This window comes from Euprymna scolopes, chromosome 34 (assembly GCF_053919585.1).
Source record: "Euprymna scolopes isolate OS-2025 chromosome 34, ASM5391958v1, whole genome shotgun sequence".
Taxonomy (NCBI): Eukaryota; Metazoa; Mollusca; class Cephalopoda; order Sepiida; family Sepiolidae; genus Euprymna; species Euprymna scolopes.
In genome coordinates, this window is record NC_136515.1 from 37,867,068 (window position 1) to 37,883,987 (window position 16,920).

The 16,920-nt window shown below is 31.2% G+C and overlaps 1 protein-coding gene across 2 annotated transcripts in view; it reads left to right on the forward strand.

Moving 5' to 3' along the window:
• The window catches only part of LOC145259179 (inverted formin-2-like), a 62,755-nt gene that overhangs the window by 31,010 nt on the left and 14,825 nt on the right, over window positions 1–16,920 (forward strand). For both annotated transcript variants that reach the window (XM_080116939.1, XM_080116938.1), the window contains exons 7-11: window positions 2,303–2,388; window positions 6,142–6,476; window positions 7,978–8,090; window positions 11,065–11,223; window positions 14,716–14,973. In XM_080116939.1, the coding sequence (XP_079973065.1) occupies window positions 2,303–2,388; window positions 6,142–6,476; window positions 7,978–8,090; window positions 11,065–11,223; window positions 14,716–14,973 (951 nt within the window). The remainder of the gene's footprint in view (window positions 1–2,302; window positions 2,389–6,141; window positions 6,477–7,977; window positions 8,091–11,064; window positions 11,224–14,715; window positions 14,974–16,920) is intronic.

Below are 16,920 nucleotides of genomic sequence, written 5' to 3' on the forward strand. Positions count from 1 at the left end.
TGGCCAGAAATTTGGCTGTCAAAGGGTCAAAGTTCAACGATTTAACCTTTGAAAACTCTACCAAACTACTCCATCAATTTTGGGTCTAAACACTTGAAATTTTAGGTGCAAGTTACTTGGACCTGGATCAAACTTTTTAATTTGATTTGAACCCAAAACAATAAATGTTAAGGGGTCAAAATTGGGGTCAAAATTATAAAAAGTTTGACCTCTCAGACAATTTTTGGTCTAAACATTTGAAATTTTACATAAAGTGTATTCAGACATAGGGCAAGCTTTTTAATCAGTTTTTGGCTGGAAATTTGGCTGCCAAGGAATAAAACTGCAAAAAATTTTACCTTTGCTGTCTCTAGCAAACTATTCTGCCAATTTTGGGTCTAAACATTTGAAATTTTACATAAAGGGTATTCAAACATGCAGCAAGTTTTTTAATCAGTTTTTAGGCGAAAATTTGGCTGCCAAGAGGTCAAAGTTGAAAGAGATGACCTTTGCAGACTCTACCAAACCCTTTTGCCAAGTTTGGGTCTAAACATTTGAAATTTTAGATGTACATTAGCTGGACACGAGTCAAACTTTTTAATATATATATACATATGTAAAGTTATGAACATAGGGCCCGAGCACAGCCGGGCTGAACTGCTAGTGACAAATATAGTAATGACAAATACATCAATATAATTATATTTCATATGGAAATCAAGTGTTAGTCCCAGAAGGGATTCCTTGATCTCTTCAAACTAACCAAATAAATATAAGAAAGGATACGTAAGAACATTATTCACACTGACAGAAGACAAACATATAGACATACAACTTTATAACACTCAAATCTTCTTCAATACTACAAACCTTCCACAAATATGAGAACTTTAAATAGTTTTAATGAACACTTTATTCTTTGAAAATATCTTTCACATCTAAACCGTAGATTTTTAAATATATATATTTTTTATCTTATTCATTCACAACAATCTGTACAACATTCACAACAAACACTCATCTAGTTTCAACCATTAGTGCCTAAAACTAAATGAAAATTTCATGAGCAAAGTTTCTTTCTCAGAACTATCTGTCTATGGAACATAATTCCATGGAACTGCTTCCTGGCTGACTAAAACAAGGTCGTTTTCAAGTCCAATGTATTTTTCTTGTTGAGCCATCTATTAAATAAGTAAATTCTGCACAATTTTCATCATTACCAATTGTCATGGGGTTGTCTCATTAGCCACCTGATACTTGTAAACTTTTATTTTCGATTGGCCTTTGAGCCTTGATAAATAGTAAAAATAAAAAAATAAACACTTTTGGTGAATTTTAGCACTTGTTAAATGCTGACCCATTCTTAATCATTAACAACAATCATTTCTATCCATTTTTCTCATTCATTACATTTTTTTATGGAAATCACTCCAGACAAGGCATGAAGCAACTTGATGTAAGGAGCTAAAAAAGTATCACTTCAAAGTCAATGACTTGCCAATAAGTGTTAGATGGAATAGATTCTAACCCAGAAAACAGCAATTGTTGCCACTTTGTCAGAAACATCATTCCTGGAATGTGAGGACTAAAGGACAAAATAAGGGAAGCGAGAGTTAACGAGGTTGCCGAAAGTAAACATAAGATCAACTTTTTACTTTCCTTGATATCTTAATTATCAGCGTGGGTCTTTGTAGCTTTACAATGGCGTAACCATATCCTATGCAATGCTACCTAGTCTCTCGCTCCTGGACAGGGTCAAAAGAGAGTCACCAACCTGATAGGTCCTAAACTATCATCTAAGCTTCAACCTCTGTCCCATCGACGTAATGTTGCGTCCCTTTGCCTGTATTTTAATGGTGAATGCTCCGACGAACTACAAGCGCTTGTACCCCCTTGATGTAAATACCCCTAACAAACTCAACAAGCAGCAAAATCCCACCCCTACACAGTAGAAATCCCTAGATGTAAGAAAGCCTTCTACTCTAATAGTTTCTTCCCTAGGACTGCTAGACTTTGGAATGCCCTTCTGGGTTCCTGCTTTCCCAACTGTACTGACATGCAGAAGTTCAAGTGTAATATGAACAGACATCTTGCTGCTCAACTCCCTACATAGTATCCCTGCAACTTATGTACCCGATAGTAACCTCCTACATCAAAGTGGGACTGTGCCTTGTTTGGGATGAAAGTGGAATTAAAAAAAAAAAAAATTTCATTTCTTTTTTTGTATTGTTACAACTAAGGTTGTTTTTTTTTGAAGGATCTGATGTTAATCAAATATAGCACTGAATACAACTTGTATCATTCCGTTTTCTTTTCTCTCCAGATAATCGGAACACCCAAGTACATTTCATTTTTACATATTTTACAAGATTTATTAAAAGTGGAATTAGATGAGGAAAAGATGGGCAGGTCAGTAAACTTTTATTTATTTTTGTACTCGTAAGTATACCAATCCCAGAATATATCCGTAATATGGAGATACTAAAAAAAAATGAAAGGTGTTTGAACTCTAAATATATATATCTATAATATAAAGCTGAACGTGTGTGTGTGTGTGTGTGTGTGTGGTCACGAATAGGCTCCTATATGGTTGACTATTTTAAAAAAACTGATTACATATAATGATAGAAGATGATATCGAGATACAAGAATGGGTATATTTGGTCTGGCAGAACGGTGGTTCATAAAAATTGTGTGGTTTGCGTTCGCGCCTGGCCCTCAAAGTATGGAAATAAAAAATGAAAAAATAAACGTTTACAAGTGTTTTTGATATAAATGTATATAAGAATACTTTGATAAGTATGTTTCAACTTAAATAGGGATGGTATAATAAAATTGTGGGTTTGTGTTCGTACCTGTACTTCATGGAAATATTGCACAAACTTTAAAAAAGACTTTTCATATCTATTTGCGTAAGTATACTTTGATAATTATGTTTCAGTTTGAAGAAATTATTGGGTGTTCGTTCGCGCCTGACCTCCATAGAATACAAATATGTCACAAAGTTTAACAAGGTTTTTTAAAAGGGGTGAGGGTTCACAATAACACCTTAACTTTAATCTTAATTCACGTTAACTTTTATTTATTTTTTTGAGTTGAATCATATTGTGTCAAATAAATTCACCTCATAAATTCACGTTCTTATTAAAGTGAAAGCCAAAAAAAAAAAGTCGGAACTTTAGACAATTCTCGACACAAATTTGGCATAACTCTGTTTTTTTCCTTGTCCACTTACATGTGGCACTCTTTCGAAAATAGATAAATAATAAAAAATAAGAATGTTACTTGTTATCGTGTCAAAAGAAGGAAAAAATCCTGCTCACGTGATTACGTGTCTTTTTAAAAACATTTACATAACATTTTTATTTTTATTTATATATCTGTTTCAGCTTTTTTTGTCAGTATACTATAAGGAATTCAGTTGATTACAACCCTTTCTGCGTGTTCTTTACATTACAATAGTACAACCCTACGGCGCAATACTACACCATTCAATACTGTAAAACTGAAACGAAGCTGTTCTGCTTGAAAAGGGTGCCATTTTCTTCTTATTCATATTTATATTGATTCTTTGCTTTAAAAAACTAAAGTAATTACGTGTTTACTTTTTTAATATCCCATTTTGCTGTTTTGGATTATTTTACTAAAGTAAGTAAAGCTTCATTATTTTTCAAAACTGTTTTTGTTTCTTTGTTTTTCGATATTTTGTCGATATTATTTAATAAGAGTGTTTAGCAGAAAAGCCAACAAATGACTACTCGAAAAAATAAATATACAAGAAATAAATGTTATCATAGTCAATAAAAGTTCAGTTCATGTTTTTTTGTTTTGTTTTGAAATAGATTTAATGCTCTTTACTTGAAATAATTTCAGCGAACCGAAATTAAAACGAAATTTGAGGCGATAACTACTTAAATGAATTTTTATATAAGCTACACATGCCATAATTGAATATTCCTCAAGCACAAAATAACGGAAAACATAAAAATACGCTTATAAATATTCCTTATGTTGACGGAAGTTTCTTAAATTGTTAACACAGAATGCTCAGGTGCCCCTCCTTCAAATTGAAAACGGGGCTTTCAATTTAGAGATATTAACATAATAATACAAAAGCATTACATAAATATGTTTAAAAAAATTTTATAATTTGCAAAATTAGTAAACATAAAGTATTTAAAGCAAATTATTTTTGTTTCAAAACATAATTTTATATGATTTTATTAATAAAAACAATATGTAAATAATTATATCAGTTATTCACACTCAAATACTACATATATTTTTCTATGAAATTTCATAAATATTTTTCTTCATACTAACTTGTAGCAAATAAACAGCAGAAGCTAAGTAAAGATAGTAATTGACATACTCAGGTAATATACCAACACCACTCAATAAGTAGATATAAACTAATTTACTAGAAATTTTAGCGCTTATACAGTGAAATTGTAGTTACACAGATGAAATATGGCAGTTCCAAATAAAGAACCAGGAAAAAATCTTTGATATTCTTACATATCAGGCAAAAATAAGTATGTACTCTAAAAATTATGCAGAATTATCACATAGAATTTTGATTAAAAATAAAAATCAGTTTTATTGTATATAGAATATGAGACAATGGGAGTTTCATTCTAAATTCAAAAGTAACTTTATTTGTCATCTTCGTTAGAAGTGTCTACGTAAGAGAAATGGGTTAGTAGCTGGAAGTGTTCTTGTGTGTAAAGATAGATTTAATATTATGCCGGCTTGTTAAAGGAGAGAATAATTCTTTATACACTCGTTGTAGCCAGTAGTCGTAGGGACGAAGAGGGCCAGTTAGAGGAGAAAGAAAGAGCAAAGTCTTCAATGTGTTTACGTGTTGCAATGTAGGAATGTGTGTCTGTCGCATGATAAAGGTTTGTGTGGTACCTGTAAAAAGTTTTTGACTTCTGATGGGGTATGAGACGAATGAATTCGCCAATCATTTTTATAACCAATGGCTGTGCTAAACAACCAATCAAAACGTCCCAAAATTATTATAAAAATTGTTGAATTTTGGATTCAATCAGTTCGCTGTTTGCTACGTCACGGACCACATTTAATTCTTCGCCGCCATCTTGGTTACTGATCTGAACTACGCCGCCATCTTTCTACAACACAATATCTCAGAACTTAAGAGGTTAACTACGTCACGGACCGCATTTGATTCTTGGTCGCCATCTTGGTTACTGATCTGAACTACGCCGCCATCTTTGTTCGACACAATGTCTCAAAACTTAATAGTATCGCACATGGAAATAAGTGGGTGTTTAAAGATAGCCATGTTGACTTGTTGTACTCACGTTAATCTGGAGCCAAAGGCTCCGTGCAAGATCTGCTGCCAGGTAGAGCATGGAGGAAAGAGAGTAAGAGTTGTAGATTTCACTTTTTTATGTACTCAGTCACGTGATTGAGAGCTGGCTTGTGATTGGACAAGCCAGGGAGATGGTTGATTTAAATCTTGAGCTACGAGATTTCAATCTGCCTGCCTGCTATTGTAGCAAGTTTCGACTGCTACACATATTTTGCCAAAGAGCAAAAATACCTGTAAAGCAAGAGTAAATAAATTAGTTTGTCATTCAGTACACAGAATAATCATGTTGACACACCGGTTCTTGTCTGATCACCAAAGTTAAGCACCGTTGAGCCTAGTCAGCATTAAATGGGTGACCATTTTGGAATAGGAGGCAATGTATTAGAGGAATGTTGACACCTTGCAAGAGTTGCAAAACCCTAACATTGTCATCTCTCTTGATGGAAATATGCATGTGACTGGGGATCACTTGTTAATTTCATACTCCCATGAAACTTTCTCCTTCAGAGGAAGCTGATTCAACCCACCTAGGTTGAGTGTCATTTCAGTACAATACAGTCATTTAAACAGGTAATAAAGAATGGCAGACTAGCAAAATATGAAAACTTATTTTTATTTTCAATTTAAATTTTCCTCTACTTTTTCCTAATTTTTGGTAAGGATATTTTTGCATGATAAGTAAGTATATCAAAGAGTTTTTACTTGGAATTTGATTTTCATTTGTGTCTCATACTGAATAAGCTCAAAATTTTTATAAAAAATATTTTCTAAGTAAAATATTCTTTAGCATTGTTGTTTATTTTACAAATGCTCTTTATTTTCAGTTCAGAGAACAAATGGCAAATGATAGAAGAACTTGTTGGCAAAATCCAACATGGAGAAAAACTGCATTGGGTTGAACCACGTAAAGCAAAGAAACCAAATGGAAGTACAGATCTGCTTCTTAAGGACAACCACTTGATGAGTTTTCCAAAAGGTTCCTCATCCAATGATATTGTTGTACCGGTTATCAAATCCCCCTTGGGAACCGAAATTGAACTCTGCAGAAATGAAAGAAAAGGTGATGGGAATTGTAACAAGTTATCGCTGTGGATGTGCTTCACGCCCAGTAAAAAGCTAAAACGTTTGCAATGGTTGAAAATCCCAACCCAAGAAATAGGTTTGTATTTTAAAAGATTTAAAGGATTCTGTACAGCAAGTTTTCTTATAATTCAAATGTTGCAGGAAGGTTTTGAGACCTAAAATATTGTTTTTTTTGCCACAGAGGTTGAAATCTAAAATAGATTGAGTTTGGTTTCCATTTTCTTTCTGTTATATTTTGAAAAGTTTAAATTCATAGTATAAAAACATGAACATTTTTATTGTGTTTATATAGCAGTATACAAAAATGTCAGATCTATTTACAGCACTTAATGTAACATGTCCAACCATTTGAAATAAATTAGTAAAAATGAAAAACTTGATGAGTTTCATATGAATTCAATAAATAAAAGTTTATTTCTGAAAGTCCTCTAAAAAAAACTAATCTTATATAAATGAATAAATATGTAAGTTTTTTTTCCATCTATCCTTTATTTATTTATTTACTCTTTTTTTAAATCACTCAAGACAAGGCATAAAGCCACTTGATGTAAGGAGCTAACAAGAACCAAACATGATTATTGCAATGACAACAGATGTCTATTGACCTTAGTCTTGAAAAGACAAGGCTGTGAGTAGAAAGAAAGCAGTGAGCAGGACGAGAGTTCCACAACCTTGCAGTCTTTGGAAATATGCTACTGAAATGGGAAGCTGCATTATGATGAGGTTTTAAAACAGCGAATTGATGGAGATCACTAGACAAATGAGCCAAACGAGCTGGGACAAACAAAGCAGGGAATGGATTAGATAATTCTAAAACACACGTGCCATAATAGCATTTATAGAAAAGACTGAGACTAGCAACATCATGTCTGTGAGAGAGATGGTGCAGTGAAGAAATTAAATTGCAGATATGTTTCTACAATTTATCAAGAACCTTTAAATGGGATAAAGATTCACCAGCCCAAATACATGGTCTGATAGTAAATTTATAGAGAATAATCTTGAGTGTGAGAAAATCTAACATCAAAACAGGTTTTACTTATTTAATTCTATCAAAAATATAAGATTTTGAAATGGTGTGTATATAATAAACTGCAAATGCTCATAAGTATCTTTAGATCTTACTTTTCATATTTATTTTATAAACAGCTTCTATGATAATAAACTAATTTTGCATTAGTAAAGCATCTGATATCGGTAAGCTGCTGAGAACAGATACTACATTTTGAATTATTTAAAACAATAAAAAACAACAAACAAAACTCGGTTACTAACAGCCTCCAAAAATAAGCAGGTCAATATCTAAATGGCAACATAAAAAAAAGAAAACATTGGCGGGGGGGGGGGGGGATTCCTTCCAACATAAATGCAATTTGAGAGAGATGGAGCACAAAAAATTGAAAGTGGAGACTGGAAATTTTAGAGGATTTCTATTATTACTGGAGAGTGGATTGTAACTCCTTCACTCAACTAATTAATTTTATTAATAGTAATTAATTAATAATATATATTAGGGAATTGTATAAACGAAAATCTGTTTTGTAATACTATACAAAATGTTTTTTTTTTTCTCACAGATAAGCCAAAACGCTGTGTATGGAGAGTAAGTGATGATTTCCTTCCAATGCTTCCAAATTTTACACAAATCGAAGAATTATTTTCTTCAAAGTTTCCAGATGAAAAATTACATGTAAGTAAAAAATACGATTTTTCATTTTTTTTATCTCTCTCTCTCTCTCTCTCTCTCTCTCTCTCTCTCTCTCTCTCTCTCTCTCTCTTCATTTATTTCACTTTCCTTTGTCCAGAGGTGAGATACATTTTGATATTTCAGAAACTCATTCTTGAGTTCAGCTGGTCAACTGTTTCTAAATGCCACTGTATCATATCTAATCACTAGGGCTATGACATCAGCATATTCTTTTCATTGTTTTGACTCTCACGTATATATCCAACACAGACACAGTTAATCAACTAAGAACCACATCACTCTACATAAAAACATATAAGATATCAATGGATATATATCTGAGAATCAAAACAAGGAAAAGAATATGCTGTTGTCATAGTCCTACTAATCACTTGCTTCCAAATTTTTCTTGGCCAACCACTCTTTCTACAATTTAACACATCTTTGTATAGGAAACAAGGGAGAATGACATTGATTGCTAAGGATGCCAGTGGGTTATTCCTCTTTAGGTAGAGAGTCCCAGACTACTGGAAGAAAAAGTAGAGTTTACCATGCTGGACAGAATTCTACATGGTTGAATATAAATAAATTCTGTCTTAAATTCATGTCCGACCGTGTACAAGAGTGAAGAATAACAAATCGTTTATTGTATGTTTTTTATGTGTTGCAAGTTCACGTTACATTTTTCGATATGTAAATAAAATGTGCATTTTGGATTTGGTCGTATTCTGTGTGCTCCATAGTATTGAGTTTAGTAAATATGTTTTTCCTTACACAGTGGTAAGGGTAACAAAAATAAATGCTAACATATGTTTTTGCAAGCCTGGTAACAGTAAAGATTGGTGGCCCATCTGGTTGAGGAAGTAATTTTCACTCTCTATTCATTTAATATTACTTTTCCCTTGTCAAAGGGTCAGATGTTTTAGTGCTTGTGTACTATAATATAATTTTAAACAAATACATTTCAGATAAAATCACTATCACATACTTACTACTGTTGAAATTAGTATAAATTAAAAAAATTACGAAAAATAGTTTAGTTAAAAACTAATTATAAATAACAATAGAACTTATTGAACTATTGAGCTTTATCGTATGTTCTAATGTGGGAAAGTTGTGTAACATTCTGTATAACAAACTGACTTATCTCCCTTGCTTTCTTTGAAATCCACCATTAAAATAATAGAATCTAACACATTTTTTACTGAATCATTTTTTATAATTTTTTTATCTATACTAATTTTGATATGACATATTTGGGAAGATTTAATGTGTGACCATCTTCTCATTTAAACTTCTGCTCGACTATCAGAGCATAACACATGTGGTTCTACTGAGCAAGATAAACTTTGCTCTTCCCTTCTACTCCAAGGGATTATCTTCACCGTCACAACAAATGAAGAAAAGAAAAAAGAAAAAAATAACTCTCGGACAGGACTACCTATCTACCCTGATGAGGCTATTTTTAGCAAAATATGGACAAAAAATAAATTTAAAAAAAATTATTTTATCCTTATTTTCAATACTTCAAGTGTCTTCAAAAAGTGTGTGACCATCTTCTCATATATATATATATATATATATATATATATATTCTCATATATATATATATATATATATATATTCTCATATATATATATATATATATATATATATATATATATGAGAATGTGTGTATGAGGACAACTCTTAACCTATATACTCAACACATTTTTGATCTACAGATTTGAAATTTGGTATATAGGATATTCAGACATGTGGAAAACTTTTTAATGTATTTTCATCCATAAAAAAGAGCTGCTAAGGGGTCAAAATTGAACAATTGACACTTGGGGAGGTGGGGGGGTCATCAGTTCATCTGACAGCTTCATTATGTTAAGAACAAGTAAGTTTAAAAACACTTTTTAAAGAATGTGGCAAGCTTATTTAGGTTTCGATCTCAGTATTTTTTTTTACTTACAAGAAGTGAACCGTTTAGAAAAAGCACAATACTCGTATGCACATGTCTCATTTTCTTTCCATTTTTTTTACTTCATTTTTTTTTACATTTAATACTGGGCAATGCCGAGTACATCTGCTAGTACTCTCTCTCTCTCTCTCTCTCTCTCTCTCTCTCTCTCTCTCTCTCTCTCTCTCTCTCTCTCTCTCTCTACATATACATATATATATATATATATATATATAGATAGATAGTAATACATATATACATAGTATAGATAGATAGTAATACATATATATATATATAGTAATACATATATACATAGTATAGATAGATAGTAATACATATATATATATATATATATATATATATATATATATATATAGATAGATAGTAATCGCCATATATATTTTATAAATTACTAACTAGCTCTACCTACGTATTGAGCACTTTTGAAGTAAATACTTAAAGTTTACGCATAAATCTATACTTTCGTATATTAAATTTATGTGAGTAAATGAAGTAGTTATATATATATATATATATATATATATATATATATATATATATATATATATATTCTATTGAGTCATTGAACAGTCTGCGATTTGCATATGTGCAAGAGACTATAAAATAGGGCTGAATTATGTCGATGACCAAAGGAGGAATGCATTCCTGTTGAAAAAGAATCAACATATTGGGAACATTTTTCGAGACATCAAGAGAACAGATAGAAATGGGAGTGAAAATGTTACTGATTACGGGTCACATATTTTTTAGGCTGTGACAACAATGTCAGTGACAAGACAGTGTCAAATTATTTTGTTTCTTTTATTTATCATTTCAATAAGTCTAACCTTATTTTTGCATCAATCAAATTTTTACATATCCACACTTAAATATTATTACACTCAACTGAGGATTGAATCGCAGTCTCCCAGCGCATTAGCCAACACTCTAATCATTATGCTGATGAGGTAAGTTGGCATTTTCTTATCTACCATCACACAATAATCCATCACTATTTTTGTTTTATAGCTTGTTACTCGGCAGACGTTGATGAATGTGACCTTGTTTCTGAATCGGACGGATTATGATGCTGAAGATCTAATTAAATCTCTACGGGCAAATGATGCATCCCACATACCTCTCGTCACTCTGAGCAGTTTAATCTCAGTTCTTCCGTGTCCTGAAGAAGTAAGAATTTGTTCTTTGTCACTAGCAATTTTATATTCATGAAAGCAATCTTCATACAACATCATAAGCACAATTAGTTGCGATTAGTCATTTAAGTAAGATTTTGAACAACGTGTGCATATCTGTAGTGTGACTTGTAGTGTCTTGGTTAACGTTTAAATTATGATCACATGTTTGAGAATTGCCAAAAATCAAGCTGATAATATGGTTATAAAATGGCGTATGAATAAATTTGATAAAAATATATTATGAAAATCGGAAAATGATTAAGAATAAAGTGTCATCATATTATGAATAAAAGATTAAAATAAAATATATTTACAATTATGTGAAGATACTTTTAGTGAATAATTGTCTATTCAAAAAAATGTTCTCGTCTTTGGTAGAGAACGTTTGAATGTGTAAGAAAAAACAATGATTAGAAGTGTGTACGTCTATGTTTGTCAGTATTAATATGTGTATGTGAGTAATAGATTATGTGTTTTTGCGTATGTATAGGCATATCTTTGTTTTATTAGTGTGTGTAGAGTCGTTGTGTGAGTTCAGGATTCATTGTAAGTATGCGGTCTTTGTCAATGTGTGAATGTGTTTGCTGTTTATTAGTGTGTGAGTTCAGGAAATGTTGTCATTTTGCATCTTCTGGTCAAACAACAGCGAAAGACAGATCTACTCCACTACAACTATGATGGCTGTTGCTTACAACAATAAAAAAGAGGCAGAAAAAGATATGTCAGAACTGATTGAGATTATTACTAACTTAGTTTTTGCCACCATATCAACTAGCAGCACATCTGTTTTCAAACTGTCTTCCGTTTTCCTGCTTTCCGGCTGACTACAATATGGTTGTGTTCAAGTCTAAAGTAAATAAGTTCTTGATGGGCCGTTCCATATAGGTTATTAAATTTGCCAAATTTTCATTACTAATGATTACTATATTGACCAATTTCTACTGTACACTCTTTAACCCTTATTCTTGAGTGGCCTCTGGGCCTTGATAATGTGGTGATGCCTTTGTAAAAAAAAAAAAAAAAAAAAAAAAACCTCAACGGATTGACAGTCATCACATGATGATTGCTAATCATTATATGACAACAAAACTGCAGCGATGGTAATTTATTTAGTTTTGAAAATAAAAATTAAACTGAAGAAAAAACACAATTCCATTTCAGATTTTGTGAAGTATCTCAGCCATTTTCAAAACCATTGTTAAGAGAATATATCACCACGTCTCAAGTATTTGTTTGGTGGCCTTTTATGTAAAAACATGTCAATGAAACCTGATAATATTGCATCTAATAGGTCTGCTGAAAATACAATTGATTGTCATTTGGGCGATCGGGTTTCGATCGTGGGTTGAGGTAGTTGCTTGTCAAGCCGCATTGATGAGCTGCAAAGCAGTACTGTATGTGGATGACTATAATGCTCCCTATCTTAGATTAAGCATATTGTGAAGTGATATACAAATTACTATTAGTGTTCAAAGCGATGCGCTTTGTGTAAACAAATTGATCTGAAGTATTTGGACAATGTCAGAACATTGTTAATTCACTGTCTGCATAGCAGCAGCCATATAGTGCAACGGTTAGACGCTCCGATTGTCGTTTGAGCAATCGGGTTTCGATCGTGGCTTGAGGTAGTTGCTTGTTTAGCCGTGCTGATGAGCTGTGAAACAGTGAAACAGTACTGTATGTGGATGACGCTATATATATATATATATATATATATATATATATATATATATATATATATATATAACATTTAATTATTATTAATTATATTAATTGTATATATATATGTGTGTGTGTGTATGTTAAATAAAAGATGAGGAGTAAAGGTTACATAATACTTTATATCATCAGATCAATAAGGAAAGAGTAAGAAAGAAAAGCCTCTTTAGACCATAACATTTCGAAACTAAATGCTTTTCATCAGAAGAGAAAGTCCTTCAGAATTATACAAAATGTAAAATATAGATAAAAACTGTCTTAAAAACATTTAGATTGGAATAAAGAAAGTATATATTAGAGTAGGTATAAAGTATAAAAATAGAAACTTTGAAATATAAAAATATTAAAATATAACTATGAGGAAAAAGGTAAACATACATGAATAGGTAAGAGAGAATAGGAAAATAAAATCAGAAGGGTAGTATATAAGCAAGTGATAATACAGAGAAAATAATCCTTATTATTTCTTAGTGATCCCTATTTTCTATTTTCTACTTGCTCAATTTACATGATTTTTGGAATATGATATTTTCGTTTTGTCATAAGATCCGTACATCATACAAATTTTTCTTTATTTTAATTTTTTTAATATAAGGGAAATTCTAGGCAAGAACTAAAATTGAATATTACAAAAAAATGTGTTCATATTTTGTCTCAAGATAATGCTGAAAAAAATTTCAGCTTTGTGGATGTGTCTGGTGTATTTTTTTACTTTTAGGTGGATGCACACAAGTAAATGGACAACTGCCTTTTATATAAAAAAACTATCAAATGTTCCCTGTAATCATATATTTTTTTGCTAGGTTAGTAGATCAACTCATAATATAAAGGAGAATTTTAGAATTATATAATATGCAAATTATTTAAAATATGTTGATACATCATATATATTTATAGATATATGTTTTGAAACATGATGTTAATCATAAAATTATGACACCATGCCAAAGCTATTATTATTATTAAGTAATGCTTCAAGATTTATTTGTAAGAAAATAGAAATAGCTAATTTTCAAGGTTTTGGTTTCACTTTCTGATTATTTTTGCTGGAAATTTTTTATTTTTTAATAGTAATGCATTTTAAATAAGGTATTTCAATATTGAAGTATATTTCTCACATTAAAAAATTTTGACTGCTAGATAGACAGATAGACGGACAGACAGACAGACACAGAAAAGCCCCTTATCAATGGAATACGAATTAACTTCTTCATTTAAAACACAAAAGTTGAGAAACATGGCATAAACAGCTTTAAATTAGTGATAGGACGATTCCACTTTTTTCCCCTGATTCGATACAATTGCTGATTCCATACTAAATTCCCAATTCTGATTCTGATTTTTTATAAATTTCTAAATATTAACTATGAAGTTGTTATTTTTTCTCAAATATATTAAGAACCCATGTTAAATGTGCATATATTTGCTCAAACGTAAAAACACACTTGTGAGAGGGGGGGGTAATCTATTGATTTTAGTTTTATTGGTAGTTTAAAATCGATAAATATTTATTATTTTATTATTACTACCAGCAATGGAAGATTTTGTTTTAAACAAAGTCAAATAAAAAAAGATAATTAAAGGAATCGTTTTTGTCATCAGAAAATAGACACAAATTTTTCTGATTCCAATTCCGATACCCCAAAAAGTTATGATTTTTCTGAATCCTGATTCCAATTCTGATGAATCATCCTAACGTTACTTTCATGTCTTTAATAAAATAATTTTTGATTGATTGAAAATGAATTTTTTCCCATCTTTCCAGGTTGCTATGCTGAATTCATTCACTGGAGACACCTCATCTCTTCATCCAACTGTGCAATTTCTAAAGGAACTCACAGATATAAAAGATTTCCATGTTTTATTGCAAGGTTATTTCTTGCAAGCTGAATTCCTCACAAAGTTTGTTAAGCTGCGATCCAATGTTCGCGATCTTATAAATGCCTGCAAAGTTGTCTTGGAGGATTCCAGTCTTCGAGACATGCTGCACCTGGTTTTGGGTGTTGGGAATTATTTAAATCAAGTAAGACACATTATATATTTATATATATATATATATAATATTTTAACAATGTCAACGTGTGTTGTAACATTTTTCTCTTAAAGTTTCGTTTTTGTGCTAAGCTCTAGCATTGCATATCATTCTTGTAACGTGTTCTCATATTCAAATTGCATTTTTGAAATTCACCAGTTGTGATAATCAGGCCTTAGTGTATTTCAATGCTTGTTGCAGCTGTTCATTCGAACCTAAAACCATAAAAAATAATCAGTCATCTTATAAGATGTATAGCCATAACATACTGAATTTTCAATTGTCTGCAGCAATTTTAAATGCCTCTACAAAAGCTTATTGAAGGCATATATATATATATATATATATATATATATATATATATATGCGAGAGAGAGAGAGAGAGAGAGAGAGAGAGAAAGAAAAAGAAACAAACCGAGTTATGTGTTCATCGACATTTCATCTTTATTTCAAGACTTCCTCTGGATGAATGAAATTAAGAAAACAAAAATACCAGTACAAATATTTGAAAACTTTCTTGTGAAAAGTCTGATGCTGTTCCATTTCAGCAATGGAAAAAGACGGAAATTCAAAAAGATGGGGAGATTGCATTGTTAAATAGAGGTCTTCCTATGGGTGACTGTCTCAGTGGAGTATTAGCCTTCCTTTTCTTAGAATTCCTATAATCTGGTCCTTTCAAATTTAGATTACCTCCAAACACATAATATTTTAGATATATTGATGATATTTTAATTTTTTTTCCTGAAAACACGCACATAGATAACATTAAAGACAAATTAGACTCAGCCGAACCCTCCATAAAGTTCACCTATGAAACAGAAAACAATCCCTTATTACCTTTTCTAGACATACTTATAATAAAATCCAATAATAAACTATCTTTCAAAGTTCACTGCAAAACTACACACAAAAATGATTACATACATTTCTTTTCACACCATAATAACAAAATAAAAACAAGTATGATAATTTGTTTCTTCTTACGTGCATTCAGAATTTGTAGTCCAGAATACTTGGACGAAGAATTCAAATACCTCACAAACACTTTAAAAACCTTGCAATATCCCACATATTTCATATTAAATGCTAAGCAAAAAGCCACAAAAATATTTTACAGGATAAATAATCAAAAATCATATAGATAGACCTTTCTCTCATAAACAGACACCTTCTTTTACCTACACACACCAATAATACAATAATTTGCAACACACTAAACAAACTAGGAATTCCAATCATACAAACGACATCAAAAACTATAAGACAAATATTAAAAACTACAAAACATCTCTAAAACAAACCCATTTCCAATGGAGACATATACATTATTCCTTGCCAAAATTGCCATCATAAATACGTTGGTGAAACCCAGCATTAATTAGAAAAAAGGCTCAGTGAACATAAAAGAGATATAAGAAATAGCAATTCTCTAAGTGCATTATTCTCTCATTCATTGCAGCATAATCACACCTTTGACTTTAAATAAGAAAAAATAGTTAAATTTATTTCAAATAAACCACGCCAGAGACTTCTTGAATCAGCGCTTAACGCAAATTCAGGCACAATTAAACAACATGGAGATTTCTATAATGTAGCACCTTTAATAAGTAAACTTCTATTAAAAGAACAATTTAATAGTAAACACAGGTTAACCCTGTCATGCCATAGAAACACGACCTGTAATAATTAATACATATAATCTCAATCAATAAATTACATAACAAAAACACACTCATTTCATTTCTGTTACACACCTATATTTGAATTTTAACAGACATATTTTTTTTTCCAGAAGGAATATTAACTGCATCATATTTTTTTAAAAACATATTAACGTCTATATGGCGTAATTAAAAATCTTCCTCTTTTTAACAACGCACCCCCCCCAGCCTTTTTTTAATTTCGAACATCTTTTTCTGTTGCTGAAATCGAACAGCA